At 33.6% G+C, this 25,475-nt stretch overlaps 1 protein-coding gene across 1 annotated transcript in view; it reads right to left on the bottom strand.

Moving 5' to 3' along the window:
- The window catches only part of Arid2 (AT-rich interaction domain 2), a 169,275-nt gene that overhangs the window by 51,333 nt on the left and 92,467 nt on the right, over positions 1–25,475 (bottom strand). Inside the window, exons 4-10 of the mRNA XM_063254602.1 lie at positions 21,732–21,865; positions 14,065–14,283; positions 11,881–11,948; positions 1,353–1,419; positions 1,012–1,262; positions 594–690; positions 116–325 (exon numbers count right to left, since the gene is read on the bottom strand). Coding sequence (XP_063110672.1) covers positions 116–325; positions 594–690; positions 1,012–1,262; positions 1,353–1,419; positions 11,881–11,948; positions 14,065–14,283; positions 21,732–21,865 — 1,046 coding nt within the window. The remainder of the gene's footprint in view (positions 1–115; positions 326–593; positions 691–1,011; positions 1,263–1,352; positions 1,420–11,880; positions 11,949–14,064; positions 14,284–21,731; positions 21,866–25,475) is intronic.

The raw sequence follows: 25,475 nt of genomic DNA, 5'->3' as shown, positions 1-25,475 counted from the left end.
TACTGACTCTACATGCATGTGCCACCATCATGCCTCGTGAATGTTTCTATACAGCATCATATGAGATATTTTTCTCAATAGAGAAAATAATTTAAAAGTTTTGGTCCAGTCTTACCTATACTCTTTTCTACTTTTGCAATTTTTGTGCAAGCAACATCTCCCATTTCAGTGAGCATGTATAGCACCTCGAGTGTTGAGATTACGAGCAGCACGTCAGGTAAAGTGAGATGACAAATGATCTCTCTATAAGAATCTTGATCCACATATTCACAAATTAAAACACCATTATCTTCTGCTTTGCAAAGATTTCCCAAAATTTCCATGCCTGAAAAACATATGCACACAAAGTTTGTTTATCTGTTTTGTTTTCTTGTAGTACTGGCAATTGAATATAGGGCCTTTGTAGTGAGCTGTATCTTCAGCCCTTTTTGATTTTTGGAAGAGGGTATTAGTAAGTCACCTAGATAGGGTTTGAGCTCTCAGTGTTGCAATAATATACCTATACCACCACATCCAGTTACACAATTTTTTTTTTAAACAAATGATAATCTTCATTTGCTTTAAAACAGTAAAAAACTCAAATGAACACTCACCCCTCATCTTTAAAAACCTATCCCTTGACATTAGGCATTTTGTAACAGTATGAAACATCAGATGAGTTGTTTTGAAATCAACAGGGTCCAATAAAAGCTGTAAGAAAGAAAGAACACTATTATTGAGATTTGTTTTTTCTGGAGTTGTATATTTCAAATTTAATAAACAAGACAATCTTGTTACTTTAAAAAACCTAATTATTTTGAGAGCAATCATCACTAAATTTGAAGCATCATTCAAATATTTCCTTGTTTACACACAAATATGTGATACTTTTACACTGTTAGTCTTAGCAACTAACATGTAACCATTCAATATCCTACAAATATGGGGAAGTACAAAAAGATAACATCTTAAAATTTTAAAGTAAATGTGGCTAATTATAAAAACTACTTTAAGGTAAAGTTACATGCTTACCTCAGCTGCAATATTTCCTAATGTATCAAGGCCTAACTGCCTTAAAGAAATAAAATGACTATGTGCTGAAAGTAATAGGAAACGAAGACAGGTACGATTAGCTGCCAAGAGCTTTACATTGCCCTCCTCAAAGGAAAGATTTCGCAAAATCACTGCAATCTGAAGTACCCGCTGTCCTTCAATATCATTAATGCCCAGCTTTCGAGGTGGATGAAATAAAGATTCCCAAATCCATTCTCCTGATGTACCTTCTACAAGAGAAAATACACATTTCACTTAGATTGGTATTTCACTTATTATTGCTATCTCAAAATTTCTATATTTTACTTTCACTGACTTACCATGAGATTTGTTTCTGTCAGAAATGAGATCACGTACTTCATTATCATCAACAATGTCTTTCCAAAACTATAAAGAGATATTAAAACATTAAAACTATTCTATTACTTTTTAAGTCATGCATAATATAAATAATACACATTTCTACTTTTTACAGGTCACAAGGATATCATTCATTACATTCTTTGACATAAATGCTTGACTTCCCATAGTTTGAGACTCATATATGCTAACATTTTTTTTTCTGACTTTTTGGGAGAGGGTCTCACTATGCAGTTCAGGCTGCCCTTGAGCTCACTTTGTAGCACAGGATGGTCTCAAGCTTGCAACACTCCTCCTGCCTCAGCCTCCGGAGGGCTGAGATTACAGGTGTGTGCCACCATGCCCAGCTGATAACACTTTTTTTTTTTTTAAAGACCAGAGGTTCTTCACTTGGGGCCACATAAGACCCCTAAAAGGTCTCTGAAAGAAATTATAACATCTGTATACTAGGGTGAAGAGAAAAATGTTATCCATTTGTTCATTAAACAGAGCATTTCTTTTTTTGAGGTAACAAGAATCAAACTCAGGACTTTGCACTTGCCAGGCAGGTGCTTATATTGCTGAGCTACATCCCCAGCCTAACAGAGCATTTCTTGAACTTTGAATGACAGGCAAAAAACCATAGAAGTACATGATATCATGAGAATGAATCACATATTATTTTCAATTACTTTTACAGCTACTGAAAATATCAAAAAATATTGTTTATGCAAATCAGTACTTAAGTATAGGAGGTATTTAGTCTCATCTATAAATTTCATAATATTATTTACAATATTTATATTTACAGATTATGGAAACATAAAGAGTTGGGAAGTTTTGGTTGCCAAATTAGTATTCTAGAGACGCTAACTGTTTATAGTATTCCATATTTATAAACAGTTTTTGATCCATAAATGAGGAGATGAATCAAAATCCACCTAATAATCCTTCTAAAAAAAAAAATCAACTTTTTACACTAATGTATCCTACACAAAATGAACTTTGCTTATGCCACTTGATTACAACTTCTGACTGCAACTTGACTACAACTTAATAAGTTAATACTTGACTTTTTATTTCTAAACATTATTATATTCATATTCCAAAATAATTGTTTTTGTGGGATCTATATTCTTTTGTATTTAAATCCAAAGGCTTCATGAGACCACCAAAGGGATCCACTGTACACACATGAAGAAACCTATTATAAATAATGTTTGGTTAAAAAAGCAATTAACTAGGCATATGAAGAAAAGGACAACATTCATTAGCCATGAAAAAAGGGTTACATGGAGTCAAGTAATAATGGAGCTTAAAATGACCATAGATAATAAGGTAAAAAAATAATGAATGAAAATGTTGGCAAAGAAATGGAAACTAATAAACAATTAATAAAATTCTGGAACTGAAATATATAACTGAACAACTTGAAGATTAAAGAGGTAATATAACCTCCAAGAAAAATCACAAACAGGTAAACAGGAAGGGCAGGATCTGTAACATGAAAGTCAGAAGACTGTCTACTGAGCGATAATTTTTATATAATTGTCATGGTGTATGTCGGTGGCCCCCAAGTCTCATGCAATTATGCATTTGTGATTGGTTCATTGTCTAGTGCTTGGATTGGTGGTGTGCATGCTACACCCACTTAGGGTTGGATCCAGGATATGGTGTAATGCCAGGAAGAAGTTGTGTGTCTGTCTGCCAGTTTGTGCCTTACTGTTTGCACCTGCCATGAACTGTGGCCCTACCATGCCACCCTTGCCTTGGAGCCAACTAAGTATGAACTGAAACCTCCAAGAATGGTAAGAAATAAACCTTTCCTTTCCTAACTTTGGGCATCAAGTATTTTGTCTCAGCAACGAATAAAAAGTGACTAAGACCATAATCTAATTGTTCTTCAAGAATAAAGGTGACATAAAGATATCTTCTGACAAGTGAAAAACTGAGGAACCTCATTATCTACAAACCTGAATACAAAATATTTGAAAAGGGAAAACATATTGTACCAAAAAGGAAAAAATGTTTTGAAGAGACTTGTTTAGACCAAAATGGAATAACTGGTGGCAGCGCACTCCTTCTACCACAAACTAACATACATGGAAAAGAAAATTATCAAAGATTGGACAACAAGCAGTATAATCACTGAAATAGGTGGAGCATAAATGAGTTGAGTCTGAGGACTTTTTGCACATTGTTTTTAAACTAACGTACAAAAGAAACTTAAGAGAACATAGCAAATGCTAACCTGAGAAAGGCTGACAAGAGCTCACCAAAACTAACATGTAACAGAACTTGAGAGCAATTTTGTGGCCACAGTACATATACAGCATAGCACAGCATGCAATACCATAGAAGGAAGGGCTCTGTAGAGAAGGAGCTCATGCATCTAAAGGAGGATTCACTGAGTCTACCACTGAGAATTAACTTGCACATGTGTAGTCACATTCCACAATGCCAGGCAAAAAACTGATGAACAGATGCTATGGAACTAAAACTGAACAGTTCCCACAGTAGCAAGCACACATATTCCCAACTTAGTCAATAGAAATACCACAATGTAACATCTTAGATTCAAGGATCAAGTAGTACGAGAGCAGCAATGGTGACCTTATAGAGCTTCCAATGACAGCGGCCAGCTGTGGCACAGGTGCCGTAGGTTTCCCATCATTATCCTAGAGCAAAGATTAATGATCACAAGCACTTCAAATCATGCATATCCTCCAAAGGCCCATGTGGTATGACAGGAGGGGGGTGGAACTTTTGAAAGTGGGGTCAATGGGAGGTGCTCAGGCTATTGAAGGTCTGTGCTGGAAACTGCAGGACTCCAGTCCCTTCCTCTTCTTTCCTTTCTGCTTTCTGGTCCTGGGGGAGTGGTTTGGCTCTACTGTGCAGTTTCGCCAGCATGTGCTGCCTCATGATGGGCCCAAAGTGATAGGGATACTGTGTCTTAGAATAGAATTTCCAAACCTGTGGTGAGCTCAACCAAACCTTTTTTCTGTATAATGGATTTTCCCAGTTATTTTGTTACAGTGACAAGAGAGCTAACAGAACATGTTATAACACAATTGAAACCAACTCTACTATGAGGACTCATAAGTCAGCTAAAAGCCTGCCAAAACAAAGTTCCAGAGTCTTAAAAAGCCAAAAGTACACAGACACGCAACAGTATCAAATGAACAACATTCAAATGTAGTAAAGTTAACAAGACACATAAAATTAGAAAAATGATTCACAACCAAGACAAATTTCAGTCTTAACAAAAACAGAACTCAAAACAGATAATAGAACAAAGGGACAAGGCCTTTATTAATATGCTTAAAGGATTTAAGGAAAATATGAACATAATCAGGAAAGATAAGAGACAATATAAAAGAGAACCAAATGGAATTTTTAGAGATGAAAAATGTAAACTAAAATGAAAAACACTCACAAGATTTGAATAAATACAGAAGACGAAAGCATAACTAAGAAACTATCCACAATGAAGTACACACAAAAAAGTTAGTAATGTAGAGAGTAACAGTGACCTTAGGGACAGTACTACAGATTTACATATGATACAGTCCCAAAAAATATAATAAAGAAAAATCTTTGAGGAAATAATATTTCCAAGTTTCATGTAAAACATTACACCATTGATTTGCAAAGCTAAATGAAAAGGAAGAAAAACAATAAATACCACAACAAGGTACCTCATAACCAAATTAAAAATAAGTAACAAGGAGCAGAGAGAACATCACTCAGCAGAACAGTAACAAAGCTGACTTCTTGTCAGTGCAATACCAACCGACAGTGAAGTTTAAAGTGTTCATATAAAAACCCAAAATCTATAAGGCTTTACTGATGAAATTAAAATTTTAAGAAATGAAAGCTGAGATACTACGTTCAACTACATTTTCAATTTTATAAAATATAAATGGTCTTAAAGGCAGAACATTCATTCTGGGGGAGAGGAATGAGGCAACTGCATACCATTCACAAGAAAGACTATATGTAAAAATCCTATATGAAAAGTGTAAGGATGGAAAACAATCATTAAAATTTAGTCCTAAGAAAGCTGTTGTAAAGCTGGATGTGGTGGTTTGTGCTTGGTACAGCCCAACTTCTTGGAGAGGGGAAGGCAGGAAGATTCCAACTTTGAGAAAACCCTGGACAACTTAGCAAGAGTCTGTCTCAAAACAAATGTAAAAAGAGCTGAGGATGTAGCTCCATGGTTAGGCTACTTGTCTAGCATGCATGAGGCCAAGGTTCAATCAGCTGTACACCAAAATAAAAGGTAATGTAGGTAAATTAAGAAAAAATAGACTTCATGGCAAAGGATAGTGTCAACCGTCAAGGAGAATAATTCATAAAGACAAAAAAAAAAAAAGAGAAATGAATTCAACAGGAAAACATAACAAACCTAACTATATATATGACTAATAACAAAAGTGCCAATACGCAAAGCAAAAAGAGTGGCAAGCACTTTAAACATCATTCATAGTCATAGCTGATGATTTCAATGCTCCATCTAGGCAAATCACAGAATAATTAGAAAAGCAGTGCTTTTCTAAGTATTACTTCTTAGAGTAAGTAAGTTTCACCTCTCTTAGCCATTTTGACTATCCAACAACTCATTTAAATTTAATGGTTTTCAATGTCTGAAGATCTAACATGCTCAAAGAAAGGTAGACAAAAGGGACTGTCTCTACTGAGTTTTGGGCTAAAAACAATAGGCTAAATTTTTCATCACTGAGGGTTCTCAAACCTCCATAGGTTTGGTTTGCTGAGTCACTAAAAAAGCAATAGCAACAACAACAACAACAACAAATGGAAAAATTAATGCAATCATCAATTAATCTAATCACCTTTAAATGACTGATAGATGCAACACAGTGGAGAAATAACTCATTTGTTTAATCCCACAGAAACAAGTCTACTGAGTTTTGTTACTAACATTATAAACCATAAGGTAATAAATCCAAAATGAATGAGTAAATCAGCTACAAGAGCTGTAGGTATTACAATCATTAGGTATATTTATAAATTATATATTTTATATTTATGCTTTATGATACATAAATATTTATACATTACTTGAATTTAGTTATGAAAAGATTATTTAAAGGAGAATATAGAAAAGAACAAATTTTTCAATTGTCAAACACAACTTACACAAAACATAGTCTCTATTAACACATGCAACACGGCATCCGCTTAACACCTTTAATTTTTGAAGGCTTATTCCAGTTTGAATCAGTCTCTTTCCAGAGGGGAATTTCTTTTTATTGACAATATATCCATAAGAGCAATATATCCACCACAGGCATATCTGCTACAGGAGCCATGTCATGAATATTTTAATGTCCCTGTGTCCTAAATGACTACTCACAGAGCATGTGAAATTTCACAGAAGAGATAACTGACATAATGATTGGGCATGGTGGTGCCCGCCTGTAATCCCAGCACTGAGGAGGCTAAGGTGGGAGAATCATCATGAGTTCTAGAACAGCCAGGATTACATAGCAGAGTTGGAGGAAAGACTGTCTCAAAAAGCCAAACAAAATAAAAACAAAACACCAAAAAAACACAAAACAAAAACTGATATATTAGTAAAGTGAATGTCCTCATAATAAGGATATTATCTTATTAAATAATATCCACCATTTCAGAGGGAGGCTGAGGCAAGAGAATCACTGCAAGTTCAAGGTTAACCTGGACTGCAAAGTGACCTTGAGGTCAGCCTGAACTAGACTGCAAAAACCTGTCTCAAAAAAAAGGTAAAAGATCCAAAATTAACAACAACACCAAAAAGATAAAAACAAAAGCAAGAAAAACACACACACACACACACACACACACACACACACACACACAAAACATCACGCAGTAGTAGCACATACCTGTAATCTCAGCTATGGAAGCTGAGGCAGGAGGATTGTTGCAAGTTTGAGACCAGCCTTGGCCAGCCTGAACTGCATAGCAAGACCCAGTCTCAAAAACAAACAAACAACCTCCCCAAAACAAAAAACAAACCATCACCAAAAATAACCAACCAACCAAACAAAAACACTCACAAAAACCCTACAATTCCATAAATAGAATATGGATAAAAACCAAAGAATTCAGAATTTTTCTAATAAAATATAACCTAATTAAGGCTATATTATACCACAGAAGAGACAGATACTCAGAAGAGACTGAGAGATATGAGAAAGAATTCAAAGAAATTATATTAACAGGCTTGCTTTCCTGGGCTTTGCACAACATGGAGGTATAAAGAGATACACTGTTTTTAGCAATAACAAAACAAATTCAGTGAATATTTTCTCCAATTAAAAACTTCTTAACTGAAATTTCAATGGAAAGATTTCAGGTTCTTGACCTAAAATCTGGTTCTTTGAAGCACTAATATGGGCAAATGGACCAACAGACAGAAGAGTCCAAAAAATAGACCTATATATATATATAATTAGAAAATTTATGACAAAGGTGATATTACAAAGCTTTATTTCCATCAAAATTATGAATAGTCACACAAAAAATAAATTTTGACTAATACCATATACATAAAACTTCATGTAAATCTAAATGTGAAAGATAAAACAGAAGAAAAAAAGTTGACTTCAAAAATATATTCAAATTTTGCAAATAGGAGAAAGTTAAATTAAGAACTATTTTCAAGAGAGGGTATCTTTAAACAATGAAAAAAAAAATCTTTCAATTCCTGGTACCAAAAATAGAATTAAAAAAAAAAAAATTCAACCACAGAGAAGATATTTCTGATACATGTCTGAAAAAGAACTACTGAAAACACAAAGAGCTACAGTGAGATATCTTAAAGAAAATGGACAAATTATGGGCACTGCTCAAAAGAAGCTGTTAAAATAGACAATGTATTTTTATTTATTAGTCATTACAAAAAAATGGAAATTGAATCCAAAATGCAGTACTACTAAATATCCACTTGAATGGTTAAAATGAAAGAGAACAGTAACACCAACTACTGGCAACAACAGACAACTGATACCTGTTACACTGCTATTGACAGACTGTACAACTTCAATGAGAATCTATTTGAAACTATCTACTAAGTTTCATTCTATAAATGAGACTAAAATACACTCCTAGGTCTATTACCCAACAGAAATGCTTTCATACATTTACCAAAATAAATGTATGAAACCTTTCATGGCAGAATTATGTTTCCAAACTTGAAATAATTCTTACCGATTTCTGAATTTAAAGTAGAATGAACAAATTGCTACATATTTATGAATGTAATACTATACAACAACAAAGATAAATAAAGTACACATATAGCTGCAACAATATGAATGAATCTTTAAGAAACAATGTTCACAGGAGTCAGATGGGCACAGGAAAGGATAATTGGATGAGAGTGAAGAAAGAGACTAAAAAGGAGTAGGGGCAGTACAGAGGAAGTAATGTTTATTTCTCTCTCTGCATAATAACTACAATGGTGTATTCATTTTTTGAACAATTACAAGTTATATAGTTGTATAGTTATGTGTATTTTTCTAAATATGGGTAAAAATTTAATAAAAAATATTTAGAGGACCTGGCAAAGTTAAATATATTAGAGAAATTCCGTGTACACAAAACTTAGTTTTAATATACACAACTATATGATTAATTTGTTCTTTGGCATTAATCAGAAATTGTCAAGTGCATATTCACATTTGAAAGAGATACAGTGTTATTTGCCTACTACAACTTTCCCTTTTGTTGACAACGGTCATGTCATACAAAGTTTTTTTTTTTTTTTTTTTTGGTCTTTTTGAGACAAGGTCTCACTATGCAGTTCAGGCTGGGCTTGAGCTCAGTTTGTAGCCCAGTCTCAAACTCACAAAGATCCTCCTGCCTCAATCTCCCAAATGCTGGGATTACAAGAATGCAGCACCAGGCGTGGTGGTAGAGCACTTGCCCAGGCCTGGCTGTCCTGTCATATAAACTTACTTTCCAATTCTCAAACTAGACTTGTTCTTACCTAAGAGCATTTGCATATGAAAAGCTCTTCTTCTATAAGGATGGCCCCATATTATCATTTAAATCTATCAAAAATTATCAGATATTACCTAAGGAAAACTACTACACACCCACATGTGTTTTATAATGTTATCCCTTTAATCTGCTTTATTCTCTTCATAATACTTGCAAAAGTTTCAAACTATATTGCTTTAACTTTATTGTCAATCTTCTTTCAATAGAATGAAAAGTCTCTGAAAGTGGGAACCATGTTTGCCTGTTTGGAAAAATTTTAACATAAAGAAATTATTCAGCAAGTATTTGTTAAAAAAAGGAACTAGTGTACAAAATGACTTTAAAGACAACAAAGCAAAATAATTCTAGCCATTTTTCTCCAAAATGAAAAGGTTTAATTAAAGCTATTTATTTTTTAATACATATCATCAGGGAAAAATTATTAAGAATTTTAAACTCAATATTACTTTACGTAGTACTCAAGTATTACAAGCATTTTAAAACAATTATACAATGCCTTATATAGTAGTTGGCCTAGGTATTTGGAGTATAAACCTCATTTGGCATAAGAATATGAAAAATAAATAGTATAAAACTCAATACGGTATAATTGATTTTTGTTAAGAGGATATAATGCATTGATTGACTCAGAAAATGTACTGCTTGGAATTTATTCCTAGAAAATTTCTTTTATTCTGACATAATTGGTCGTAAGTATGCTCATTCTAACTAGGCTTATAATGAAATATAGAAACCTGAAGTTCTGACAGTATGAATTATTAATATGAATTATAGTATGAAATATCTATAATACAAAAGAAGTGAAATTACAAAGTTAAAGACTAAGAGTGAACAAGAAAACTCATAGTATACATGAAAACGGTAAATTACAAATAAGTTTGAAGGTTCGGTTATTCCTCAGTGGTAGAGCACTTGCCCAGGAAAAAGGAAGTACTGTGTTCAATCCTTAGTACTGTCCCCCACACAAACAGTCTGAAATACAATCTTTGGTTTTAATTATTGCATATATAGAAAATACCAACAGATGGATATAGAAATATTACACATTGATAGCTGGGTAGGTGTAATTAATTACGGAACTGTTTCTTTTGCTGTGTATTCTAGCTTTTTCAGTGTCCATTTATTACCTCTGAAAAACTCTGAAAACATCTTGTTCTTTTTTCCTGTTATTTAATTATTATTTTGTTTTCTTTTGGAACCAAGAATTGAACTCAGGATCTTGTGCTTGCTAGCAGGAGCTTGTGGTGCTATTTTCCTGGTCTCTTTATTATTTATTAACTCAAATATTCTAGCTACTTAAGATGAAATTCACCTATTCATCTCTGAAGAGACATTATAGATTGCTTGAAATATTTTACAGTGGAATTACTTGTTTTGGAAAAAAGATTTGTGAACAGAAAAATGGTTAAGCGTATCTATTCAACTATTTAATACGTAACTGAATGGTTACTTCAGCAGCACATATAATACGTAGTTGATATTAACTTTTAATTGTTTCCTAAAAAGTAGAATACTGTATAGAATTTAAACTGTATTGAATTTAAATTTACAAGGTATCTTATATAAAATTATTTTGATATAAAAAGTAATGCTGAGTGCCTGTCTAACTAACATTAAAAAAAAACATGTCAATGGCATGATATACTAGGAATCAAACCATTAAAGATTTTTTGAAGATATACAAATAATTCAAGAAAAATCATGAGATTTCATATAAAAGGTTAAAAGATATCTCTATATATTTATAGTACTTAAACTGCTAAAAAAAAAAGTCAAAATATTGGAAGAACCTTATAAGTAATTTTTATCATTTACCCATAAAACTTAACATTTTTTTAGGTATTGGGGATTGAACTCATGACCTCATCTTGCCCAGCAGATACTTGTGCTGCCGAGCTAAATCCCTGGCCCAAACTTAACAATTTTTTAAAGTCATTTAAGTCTGTATAATACAGTTCACATGTGATTTATGCTTTAAAGTTTTACAATTTTATATATACTTAAGTAATTAGACATAAACTCTAAATTCCCATTTCTTTAGATAAAATGCCAATAGAAAAATTTTATTATTAGCTAACACGCACTTTGTCTTAAAATAAGTGTCAATCTAAATTGCATGCTATTGCAATATTGAAATGTTTACACAACTGGGTTTCAATATAAGTGATTTGTCTACATGTATCATGCATCATGGTATTTTAGGAGGCTGCTTTTAAGAAACAAAGTACATAGGTTTAAAAATTTAGTTGAAAAAATGAAATTAAAAGTTCTACCTAGGAACAGGTCACAATAAAAATAATTTAAATTATAAAATTTCAATTTTATTTTCATTCATTAGTTATTATATAAGACTTTCTATTCAATTTCTAAATATGTACATATTAGGCTAAAAATAAAAGTAAGAATAGTATCACATACAAAACATGAATGACCATTTGATCCACTGTTGGCCTAGCTACCTATTCATTCAATACTTCAATGTTAATTTATGTGAATTACCTTAACAAAATCTCTGTCGGTCTTCTCTTTCCATTCTTCCCCAAATACAGTAGAAAAGGATCCTAAAGCTAAAAGAATAGTATATTTAGTGAAATAAAATTAATTTTTTGGTTCTTAATATTATATAATAAAAAATTTTAAAAACTATATACTTATATTTTAATACTGAAATTGTATAAAAATGGTAGTAATAACTATCACTAAGTTATAATTAAGTTATAATAGATGATATTGAATTATGTATTTTTTAAGTTATAACACATCAAAAAACTCTTCTATCAGCTAAAGAAACACAACTTGGGGTGGGGATGTAGTTCAGTACTAAGGGCACTGATCTAGCATATGAGAGGACCTGAGTTGAATCCCCAGCAAGAGAACAACAAACTAACTGATTTTCCTGTTATATACATAGACAGTAAAAAGAGAATGAAGGTGACTATAGCCATTACTCTGCATTAGTTTTCACTAACAGAGAAAAATATGTTGGAAAGGATGCAATTGCTAATATACTGCTAGACTACTATCATTTTAGAGCTGCATACGAATTTCAGAAATCAATATGTAAATTCATATTTCAAGAAACACAGAGGAAGGCATTCTTTGTAAACAATGATCACAAATGAAGTCTCCCAAAATTCTCCAAAGAGAATTATTATAAAAATAAACACCAGGTTTTTTTGTTTTGTTTTTTCTTTCTTTTGAGGCAGGGTTTCAATATATGATTCAAGCAGGCCTTGAACTCAGTTTGTAGCCCAAACTGGCCTTGAACTCCTGGAGATCCTCCTGTCTCACTCTCCTAAGTACTTGGAATGACAGGCATGCACCACCATGCCTGGCTTCACATGTAACCTTACTCAATGACCAAATAATGAAATTTTACCAAAATTACTCTGGTTTCCAAAAGCTTCATTTTAAGATTTTTGAGATATATGAAATTCTCCAACTATTCTGGTATTAAATGATAAAGTTGTATTTAAAAAATCAAAATTAAATACTGGTAATCAAAGATGAAAGTTACATAGAAATCCAACAAGATTAGATCTCCAACATAAACTGACAAGTAATAGTCTTTGCTTCTCTCTCACATAACTAAGAAAAATTTGGGGGAGGGTAAGAAACTAAGTTACACCTGTTTAAACTTCATTTCAAAACTGTTTTCATATTCAAACAAGAACATGGCAAATGAAAAAGAATCTCAGATAATTCCAAATACAATTATATTTGAAAGTACAGTGGTTGATCCAAATCAATTTTCAGAAAAATGTACTGATTTGTAAATGTCTTGCTATTTAAAACTATGAGCAGGTAAAGATTTCAAAATACACTTTTAAATCTATTCAACTAAAACAAAAAAACTGAGAAATCTAGTGACTAGAGTACCATTATTTTGAAAGTTAATTTCAGGGCAAAGGACAATTACTTATAAAAACTACCAGTAGAAAATTCTGTAAGGCTATGAAACACATCATAAATCTTAATTTGATTATTTAGGGAACAAATTTTCAAAGTTTGAGCTAAAATATTTATTTTATTTAAAAATTAGACATGTAACAAGAATAGACTTCCAAAGTGATTTCTTCTAGTTTCCAAAATTTTGTAAAAAACGAATTTTTTTCAGTCCAGGAAACCTATGTATAACTCATAGAAAACGTAAGGATTTTTACTTCAAAAGCTGTAATAATACTAGCTTACTATTTAAATGTATTGGGGGGGCTTCAAACATTTATTCAGCTGAGTGTGGTGGTGCAAGCCTGTGATCCCAGTACTTGGCAGATGAAACTGGAAGACACCTTCCCAGGTTAGAGATTAGCCTGGCAGTCCAGCCTGAACTACACAGTAGACTCTGTCTCAAAAACAATAATAATAATAATAATAATAAAAACCAAAACCCACAAATGTTATCTTTGTGGGTTTTTTTTTTTTTTTTTTTTTTTTGTGTGTGTGTGTGTCTTGAATTTTTATCGGTACCGGGGATCGAACTCACGACCGCCTGCTTGCAAGGCAGGTGCTTATGCCGCTGAGCTAAATCCCCAGCCCTCACAAATGTTATCTTAAGTAATATATTTAACATAAGGAAATAAGAACTGCTATTACAGTAATAAAATTTTCTCCTTTAAAACATTTGAAAAGTTCTTCTAGCACCTCTATAGAATAATTATTTCATACATTTGGATTAAAACTTACTGTCATCAAACACCCCAGCATTTGCAAGTAATAACGTGATGATTTTAGGGTCTTTTTCAAGTTGCATGACGTGCTTGCTTTCATTTGATAGGAGAGTGCATACATTAATAGCAAAGTCCACTTCATTTGGGAGTCCAGATAACAGTGAAAGCACCAATTTATTATAATCATTTGGCGAATTAAAGTCCATAGATAGCCCATAACTTTGCCGCAGATAATCTAACAAAGAAAAAAAAAGTACTTAAGGTATTGGAAAGATCAGATATACTTATGGTTGGTAAACTTTTGAATGCAGAACAGTTTTTTTCTTTTTTTTTAGTAAAATACAAGCTAATCAGAAGAGTTCAAGATTTTTACATTTATTGTATGTTAAAATTACATTCTAAAAAAAAAAATCAAAATACAAACACATACTTACCTTCTTGGATATCATGCCAAATCAGTTTTATACTACTTTTTAATTTTATATAACCTATATCTTTACTCTGTCATTTTATTTTATTTTTTTTATTTTCTGGTGCCAGGGATCAAACCCATGACCATGCCCTTACCAGGCAAATGCTTAAACCACTGAGCTACCCCAGCCCTACTCTGTCATTTTAAAGGAATGTTGTGATTTACTGAGACATAGTTAAAAGTAATAAAATCTTCTTAGTGTCAGAATTCTGAACTTTGACAAATAAATAAAGCTTTTGAACCACACCACTGTCTGTCACCTCAGTAAGTATCCTTTGTCCTGTGTAGTCACATCCAACCCCTATCTCTTTGTATCACTCATCTTGTATTTTGTTCTACAGCTTTGTTTTATTTCAAAATGTCAAGTAACTAGAATTAGCCAGAAGACAGTATGTTTCTTATTTCCTTCATTTACCAAAATGCTTTTGAGATTCATATCCATGTTGATATGCAAACAGTAATCCATTCTTTTTAAAACTGCTTATCTGTTTCCTTGTTAAAAGATATTTGTGCTGTTTTAGTTTTTAGCACCAATAAACAAGCAAACAAACAAACAAACAAACACAAAATTTTGTGAGGATCTGTTTTTTCACTTCTGTTGGCTACCTATCTAGAAGTAGCATGCCTAGGTCACATGTAAATTTTTTTTTTTTTTTTAAAGTGCAAAACTGTCTTCCAAGGTGGCTATAACATTTGTCAGTTACATTTCTGCCATCAATGAGAGAATTTCTGTTATTCCTCATCTTTCTAACAGTTAACATTGTGATCTTTAAATATTCTAAATATTCTTATCTAATATTTGTTTTACACAGACTCTTCCAGTTAGTGGATTGTTTTTTCCTTTTCTTAAGTATTTTTAAAAGAAACTTTAATTTTGATGAAATCTATCCTGTACATTTTTACTTATCTCTATATGTTTTTGTGTTCTAAGAAGTCCTTGTTTAAAGCAAAGTAACATAAGATTTGCTGCAGAAGAATTAATTTAAAATGGCCACTTAAAAAAAAGGTATGGGGGCTGGGGATTTAGCTCAGCGGCATAAGCGCCTGCCTTGATTGCAGGCAGTCGTGAGTTCGATCCCCGCTACCGATAAAAAGGAAAAAGATTTAAAAAAAAAAAAAAAAGGTATGGAAAACAGGTTAATACAGATATATGTTTCTAGAAATACAGAATTTCTAAAATACTGTATATGTCAATTTTGTCTTTAAATTCTATGAAGATAATACAAATATTTTTTTAAAAATACAAGAAATGGAGCCGGTCTTGTTGGCACATGTCTGTTTCCCCAGCACTCTGAAAAGCTGGTGGCAAAGACCGTAAGTTGAAGCCCAGACTGGGCAACTGGACTATTAAAGCTTGAATCATGTTCCCCCAAAGCCTCAAGCACTAATACGTGGGGCCTTTCAGCTAGATCTAGGGTGTGTGGTACTGGGACTAAGGGTGTGTTAGTCCTTTGATTGGAATTAGCATAGTTCTGGGTGTAGATGATGAAAGCCCCCATTTTAAGCTTGCTGGCACCAATCAATGGGCTTATAGCTTAGATAAACTGTAAAAGGAGAAAAAGAAAGGCAGGCAGCAGTGGCTATTGCTGCTTGTTGCCTTCTCCCAGCCACATCATGGACTATTTCTCCTTTGTGATGTCTCTCTGCCACACCATCCTGCCTTGGAGCCAATTACAGACTGAAACCACCATAACCCATGAGCTGAAATATATGGTTTCTTCCTTTAACTTTGGATGTCCAGTGGATTCTCAGTAACAAAAAAAGTAGCCAAAACAGAGACCCTAAAAATAAAAATAAAAGGGCCAGGAATTAACTCAGTGAGAAGGGCCCTGGGCTCACAACCCAGCAATGAGGGAAAGAAAAGAGGAGGATGGAGGAAGATCACAAGGCAGGAAGGAGGGGGAAAGGGAAAAAAATGAAAGGAAGAAAAAACAACTTTAATAATCTACCCAATAATTCTAGATATTAATGTATCCATATCAACACCAAGGGCAAAGAATGAACATAAAGGATTAGGTGTTTATTCATGTATTTTTATTTTTTGTCTTTTGGACACAGGGTTTCACTAGTGCAGTTCAAGTGGTTTTGAGTTCACTTTGTAGCCCAGGACGGTCTCAGATTTGTAACAATCATCCTGCCTCAGCCTCCCAAGTGCTAGGGTTACAGGTGTGTCCCATCAAGCTTGGCTTGGATTAGGTGTTTATCACAATATATAAAAAAACTACACAAATAAATGACAAAATACTGATATCAAGGTTAAATAGTCATAAAGTTCAAAACAAAAGCTGCTCAGATTTGTTGCCACAGAAAATCTTTTCAGGGTTCTTTTTTTTGGTACTGGGGATCAAACTCATGACTTGGCACTTGCCAAACAGGTACTTATGCTGCTGAGCTCAATTCCCAGCCCTAGGGTTCTTTTTTTAATATGGTAGTGGGAACTGAACTCAGTCTTGCATAAGACACACAAGCACTCTTTACATCACCAGCCCTTAATAATCTTTACTACTTGCTCTTAATTTACCAGTACAAAATTCTATTTTGGCATTTATTTAGAACATTCACACACACATGCTAAAAACATGAAGTTTATTCCATTTTGAATAACGATACTTCAAAAGAATCATCTTTAAAGTTGTCTTACATGTTGATAATCATGATAGTTTGTAAAACACTGACATGATGCTGGTAGAGTTGTCTTAAAAATAAACAGCACTTCAAAATTTATAAATGCTGCTCTTTCCACTGTGAGGTAAATATTGTATAACCTGATGTTTCAAGGTAATTCTAATTTTTTCTCTTCATGAATTTATCAAATACAATATATACCTTACATACTTTCTCAGATTCTCCTTATAACTAAATATACAGCAGCATATCAAAAAACTTGTTAGCTACTGTAGCAAGTTAAGGAACTCTATAATTTCTTTAACTTGTGTAGCTCTGTCAATGAATTTCATTATAGACTTCTGATTTTACATAACTCTACTTAAGAGTTTCATTATAAATCTCTTGTGGTGGATTCATAACTGGTAGTCAATTTGTAATACCAGCTGAACTGATTTAGTGTGGTGAGGAGCATGGATGGCCCACCTGAGGATTGTTGCCAAGATAAAAAGGAGAACTGGAGAGGAAGAGTTTACTGCTGTTGGTTCTCCATGATGGTGTTGGTTCTCCTGTTGCCAATGGTCCTCCTGGAGGAGCTTGTTGAGCTTCTTTCCTGATACAACTTGGCAGTTATCATCAGATGAGCTTGGGACCTTGTTGTCAGTGAGAATGGCTCCAGTTCACTTTGGAGGAGTTCTGGTTCGTTCATACTTTGAGAATCGCTTCAAAGTCCAGAGGGGAAGATGGTGTACTGTTCAGTCTCCTGGAGAAGATTGTCATGCTGGGTTCCCGTTCTCATTGTGGGAGGAGCTCAGGATGTTATTGCTGAGAAATGTTGTGGTACTTTTTCAGGGATGTCTTCATTCTCATTTTGAGCTCTGCATCTTAAGGGTTCAGTGCTGAACCCTCAACCTACTGGCACAGATCCTTTATCCTGCTGGCACAGACTTTCTGGTTTCCACTGCTGACCTTTGGGACTTCCCAGCACAGATCCGTGAAACAGACTTACATGAGACATTAACACGGGCTCTAGGTCTTCAGCTGGACTCATACAGGATGCTGTTGTGGGATCCAGGCTTAGCTAGATTTTGGGGGGGAGTCTTTGGTATATGGACAGATTTCCTATACTTTTCGTGTTTGACTCTTGGGGTGACTATTCTAAAATACTATAAATATTGAGTCCTATATGTAATTGCTTTCCTTGCAACATCTGACTACAACACTCCTGAAATACTAAAAATTTCATATCGTCTTTCTTCAATCAATTTCAAATAGGAGACCGAGGCAACAGATACAGACAAGCATTTTATTTTAAACCAGAACAAAGGGATCAAAGGGTTGGTTTGGGAAGTACAGTAGCAGACACCAAAATCTATTTAACCTGCAAGAATGAACAGCTCTGTCTATAATATAGGAATCACAGTTATAAAGTTGAAAACAGACTTAAAAGTCATCAGCACAATGTTTCATTCAATGTAGTAATGTCCTCTAAAACAATTAGTAGTCATTACCTCTTTTTAAGAACACAGAACATAAGACCTAACAAGTCACTTGTATTTTATTGGTTTAAATTGCAAGCTTTTCTACATAGTGACTCAAAATACTTTAACTTTGATTCTTACAGTAATGACCACTCATTAAAAACAAAGCTAGAGCTCCTTACTGCCCTTCACAATCCTGAGCTGACTAAACATTGATTTGGGCAGTAGTCAAATGTCTGTTGGTGGAAACATTCATGGGTGGAAGAAGGAGCACCTCTGCCCTCCTGCATGACCCTGGCCTCCCATGGAATGTGGCTGGACTACTGATTGGAGTAAGAGAGGGAAGAAGGATAAGAGGAGGCTCTTCCAACTGATCAAGACGTGTATATAGTGTACAGCAGCTACAAAAAAGGTGGTCAGAATCCCAGTTCTCATGAACACACTTTGAAAAGTTGTGAAGAGTGCTCCGGACTAGATCTAAAATGTTCCTTGAAGGTTTCATGTTCAGAGCTGGAGCCTGGCTGGATAGGGTGGGTCACTGGGGGCATGTCCTAGAAGGGCATATTCTTATTCCCAGATCCTCTCTGCTCTGCTTCCTGGCTGCCATAAGATCTGCACTTTTCCTTTGCCTATGAGCAGCTTCAAACATATGTTTCTGCCTTGGAGCCAGTAGAGTCTGGAATGAACCCCTCAGAAACTGAGCCACTGTGACCCTAACCTTTTCCCCTCTATATTGTGGGTATTGGGAATTGGGTCCCAGAAGTGACAGAGGTAATAATACGGATTTTGGTACCAAGAATAGAGCAGATACTTTACAGGTATCTGATCGTGTCATTTAAAGGCTTTCAGAATTGCTTTGTGGCATTTTGAAAGATTTGGAGAAGCTGGCTATAGAAAACCTCGAATGCTACAAGCAGATTCTGATGGATGATTTCGGCTGGAGCACAGAAGATAATAATGTTGCTAGAAATATGAACAGCAAGACCCAGTCTTAGGAGTTTTACTTGGTATCAACGACTCTTGGAAAATGTATTAGAAACTAGCCATGGTTATTATACTCTAGCAAGGAATCTCTGTATCTTGCCTATGTTCTGAGACTATAATAGACCGAGAACAACAGCAGAGGGCTGAGTGAGCTTGGAGTTATTTCTGCATCATCTATTGTGTTCCACTGTTCTTCAGGTCTTTTCTTAAACCACAGTGGCTTTGTAATACGACTTCAAATTGGGGATTGTGAAGCCCCCTGCTTTAGTTTTTGTTGCCTAGAATTATCTTTGCTATTCTAGGTCTTTTCTGGTTACATATGAATTTTAGAACTGTTTTATCTAGTTTTGTGTGGTATGCTATTGGTATTTTATTTGAGATTGCATTAAATCTGTATAATAGTTTTTGGAAGCACAACTATTTTTACTATCTGGGTTTTACCTATCCAAGAACAAGGGTTATCCTGTCTTAGACAAAGGACTAATACATAAAGCACGAAGAATTTTTAAAAAGATACCCCCCAAAGTTAAAGAACCAGTCCAAAAATGGGCAAATGAAACAAATAGACACTTATCAGATGAAGAAGTACAAATAGCAAATAAATATATGAAAAAAAATTAATCTTACTGGTCATTTGAGAAATGTAAATTAAAACAACACTGAGATTCCATCTTACTCCAGAAACAATGGCTACCATCAAGAAACAAACCGATAACAAATGCCAGCAAGGCTGTGAAGGACAATGAAAACTTCTCCACCTTTATTGGGAGTATAAACTGGCACAACCACTATGGAAGTCATTATGGAGATTCCTCAAAATATACTAAAACTGTAAGTTCCATTTGATCCAGATATTCTCCATCCAGGTATCTTCCCAAAAATGTTAAAATTTCAAACCACAGTGATACATGCACACCCATATTCACAATGGTACATATAACAGCCAAAATTTTGTAAACAGCTTAGCTACCCATCAACAGATATTGATGAGTGGGTAAAGAAAATGAGGTTTTTTAAAAATAAACAAAGGAGTACTACTCTGCCATTAAAAGGGGGGAAGCTAGATTTGTTCTGTTTTTCCTGCTCCTCTCATCTTGATTATTTTAAAAATCATTTGATGAAGTCTTATCCAATGGAGTTCTAAGAAAGGATTCTAAGAAAGGATTCTATTTGTTCAGCCATTGTTGATTGAGGAAGAAATATGGAGTCATAGTCAATATGAAAGAAACACTAAAAATAGTGTAAAAGAAAACAAAAGAACTGATCATACTGATACAAATGAGGCAGTTTAAGGGTTACTTGTAAAAGAGTAGTACTAGTACCTGTGAATAATCATAAATATATTTAAAATGTAACTTTCATAAAGAATATAATCTTGAAAAAAACCATTTTTTAGGCCAAGTGTTGCTGATTAAAGAAAAAAGATGCATACTTATCTCTAGATCTCTCTTTCTCATCTCATAGACATAATCCCTATAGCCATTAAAAACTGGAACCAGTCATTCTATTCAAATCTGCTTATTAAGTGGATTATCTCTAATTTGAATTGAATTCTTATTAGCTGAAGATTCTTCAAGAAGAGTGACTTAAGGACCCTCCTCTTCTTATTTTTATCACATTTTATCTTATTGGTTCTTTGAGACAGGGTCTCACTATGCACTGGCTGGCCAACTCAGTGATTCTCCTGCCTCAGTATCCCAAGTGCTGAGTACTGAGATTACAAGCATGAGCCACCACACCAAGAAATCATTTTAGTGGCTATTCAGAATAAATTGCTCAGCTAACAAGTAAAAAATAATAAAGAACAAACTTTACTTGAAAATTCAGATATTTGTAACTTTAATAAATGTTTCTTGTAACTAACATTCTTTTTTGTTTTTTGTGCGTACCAGGAATTGAACTCAGGACCTTGTGCTTGCCAGGCACGTGCCACGCCCATTGAACTATATCTGTGACCCCTAAATTCTTAAACAACCTGCGATAAAAAGGGCCCTGATACGAATTAGATGTCAATCTTTGAAAGTTGGAACAGTACAACGTCCTATGCGCTCTAATGTAGACAGGACTAATTCACTGGATGATATTTACTTTCCAGATTCAAAACTGTGGACTTATACCCTTTTAATTTCCAGTGATATTTACCTGACACACTGTGTTGCTGGTAATTGTAGGAAGATGGAATTGCACCAATAGGAAGCTGTGGCTTTGGATTGCCAGGTGGTACTTCATCATCATCCTCCCCAAAATGATGAACTTTCTCGTATTTTTCTAGGTAACTGAAATAGAAAAACAGCATAGACATTTAAAAATAAATTTATAACTTCTGCAATGTTTTCTCTAGATGCCACCAAATCTAATAACAAAACCGTAAAGTGTGACAAATGTATGTTATTAAAATGGTAACTTTCATCAATAACATTACCATGCAATGGTTCCAAAAGTGCTTTCTATTTTTAAGAGTACAACAGTACTCAAAACCATAACAAGAATATCAATGGATAACTCTGTAGATGAACAGCAGTATATTTTGTTTATTGATTTAAAAAAAAGTAATACATGGTTGCTATAAATAAAAGTGAGAGGTAATTTCCTAACAGTGGACCCTTCAGTTTTACCAACTACAGGTTGGTGTGCATATTTTAGTATATTTATACTTAACAATATAGTTTAGAGATCTAAGAATGTCATATACTGCACTGTCATTTCTAAGAATAATCATATAATATTTGATTCTGTTGATACATATGAATTTGTATATTGTATATTTGTATACTGCTATATTGTTTTTTGCTCTCACAAATCATGTTGCAGTAAGCTTAATCTGTACACTTAATTAAATACTTTCACAGAGAGTAGAAATGGTACAGATGATACAGATATGGTCAAATTCCCATCTAAAAGAAGTAGGCCTAATAAATTTTGATTAATTTGTAAGTTAATTCCTGTATCCCCTTCCATATCACTATCACTGATATTAATCCTAGTACTAAATCTATTGCTACCTACCAATTTACAGTAAGATTCCCAAATAAAATGTTAAAAATGAGGACACAAGTGGTCAAACTATGTCAAACACAACAATGTATTCTATCAATTATTACTACATATGTCAAACTAACTGATATATTTACCATAAAACGTTCTACATATAATTTTATATACCAATTGTAAGCATTTTTATTAAGAGATTTTAATTTTCAAATTAGAATAGGTAGAAGATAAGATGCCATAAATATGAAGACTAATGAGTTCTCATTTTCCCCTTTCCATTTTACAAGCAAAATAATCTACATTTCCAAGCCTGTAAAGGAATTAAAACATTTCTTTCCAGTTCTTTCAAGTTATCCACAAGTTTAATTTGATTAGATTTTTCCTAGCAGGCAGCTCAATAGCTCATGAATCCACTACTTTACTTTTGCAGATATATCATATTAAAGCGGGTATAGGTACAGATATAACCTTTGTTTTTGAAGAAAGTACACAGGGGCACAAATTTTAATCTGATCTCAGGATAGAATTTACATAAAGAATGCTTAAAAAGGACCAGTCTTTTAACTAGTATAAACCTACAAAGGGCTTAAGTGGGTAAATGAAGCCAGCTTGTTCTTTGGATTATTAATGCAGCTTCCATAAAAAAGAACAGGTATAAACTTAAACATAAAAACAAACAGGAAAACAGCAGCTAAAAAATTGTGTGACAGGTTTTCTGCAAATGAAAGAAAATCTAAGTCACAAAATCACTTGGGCAACTGAACTAGTAGAGGTATTCTAGACACTAGTCTTCGAGAATTGGCAGAACTCACTAGAGAATGGTTACAAATATATAAGAAATGAAGAAGTCAGTTATCCTCATTTGTGGAAGACATTATCTTTTATATAGACAATCAAAATATTCCAAAAAATAAGCAAAATTAGAGTGACAAACTACAGGATGGTAAAAACATTTCCCAACTATTCCTTGGACAGAGAACTAATAAACCAGTAAAAAACTAAATAGAACATATGCCAGTAAAAAACAAAACAAAAAAATCAGATCCACTCTGAAAACCCAATCAAACAATACAGAACTGAAATTAACAGATATTTCTCAGAAGATGTACTAGTGGCCAATAAATGGAAAACAATGTTCAACATCAGCAGCAACAGAAAAATACAAATTAAAACAACACTGAGATTCCATTTTACTCCAGAAAGAATAGCTACCATCAAAAAATCAAGAAATAACTAATGCTGGCAAGGCTGTGAGAAAAAAAGAATCCTTCTACATTATTGGTGAGAATGCAAACTAGTATCATCATTATAGAATCAGTAGGGAGATTCCTCAAATACTAAAACTTGAAATTCTACTCAGATATTCTCCTTCTAGGTATCTTCCTGAAGAAGTGAAACACAGGTACACACTCATGCTTATAACAATACAAGTCATAAAAACTAAATCTTAGAAGTAGCCTGTATGTCCATAAAGAAATGAATGAAAAAAGAAAATGTGGCATTTATATGTAATGAGTACTATTTTGCCATCAAAAAGAATAATCAATGAGTCATATGTAGGAGGAAATGGAAGTACCTTGGAACATAATGTTAAGTGAAGTAAGTCACACACACAAAAACTTAAATGTTATGGTTTTTCCTGTATGATGAACTAAAACTATAAAATTGTAGAGCTAAATAAAAAACTGTATAATAGGAAACAGGATCTCTTGCAATAAGGGGACCAAGAGATGGAATGAGGGGAGGGCAGAAAGACAAACACAACATAATTAAGATGTGATTTTAAATGTATCACCTTCCCACAGTGAAATAATCACTGTGTGCTGCAAATACATACTAAAAAAATTAATACATAAAAATAAAGAGCTATAGGGGCTGGGGATTTAGCTCAGCGGCATAAGCGCCTGCCTTGCAAGCAGGCAGTCGTGAGTTCGATCCCTGGTACCGATAAAAATGAAAAAGACCAAAAATAAATAAATAAATAAAGAGCTATAATATTAAAATTTAGCAAAATTTTATTTTTTTGGTATCAGGGATTGAACTCATGACCTCATGCTTGCCAGGTAGGCACTTACATCATATTGAACTAACCCCCTAATCCTAAGAACAACTTTATTCTATTTTTTTTTTTTTTTGTCTTTTTTTCATTTTTATCGGTACCGGGGATCGAACTCACGACCGCCTGCTTGCAAGGCAGGTGCTTATGCCGCTGAGCTAAACCCCCAGCCCCTAAGAACAACTTTAAATACCAAACTGTTAATGTTTGTTTTTAGGTAATGGTGGTATGGAAGATACTTAATTTCCTTCTTAGAAATACACTGTTTCTTTATTTTTATGGGAAAAAGTTATTACCTTTAAGTTAGGGTATATTCCTCTGAAGACAGATGTAATAAATTAAGGAACATACAAAGCTTCACAGAGTATAATTCTATTTTTCTTTTGTTGGCATGATTATACTTTCATGTAATAATGTTGTTATGTGTATGTATGCCACTATATAGTTCACAAGTTTAAAAACGTAATAACTAGAAATCAGATGTGGTTTATTTCAAATTTTCTAAACAGGTAATGACCTACCTCTATGTAATATTTACAAATACAGAGAAAGATTGGGAGTTCCTTAAAACTGTAATGTTGCAAATTCTATAAATTTTTAAAGAAACAGCAGTTAAAATATACGAATACTAGAAAAACCAACGCACTGTTACATATTTAGCAAGCATCCGAAGACTCTATAAAGATTTTACTGCAGAAATTCAATGAAAGCTAAATACTGAAATATTTGTAACATTAAAACCATCTGCAGCTCAAACAAGAAAACTTACTCATACCTGATATAAACGAAGAATACCAAACAGCTTTTAATAAAATGAAACATATGCTTCATGAAGAAAA

Source organism: Cavia porcellus, unplaced genomic scaffold (genome assembly GCF_034190915.1).
Source record: "Cavia porcellus strain 051 isolate PalLab524CR breed Dunkin Hartley unplaced genomic scaffold, mCavPor4.1 scaffold_8, whole genome shotgun sequence".
NCBI classification, from domain to species: Eukaryota; Metazoa; Chordata; class Mammalia; order Rodentia; family Caviidae; genus Cavia; species Cavia porcellus.
Note: the sequence above shows the minus strand (reverse complement) of the source record. Positions and strands in the feature narration are given on the sequence as shown.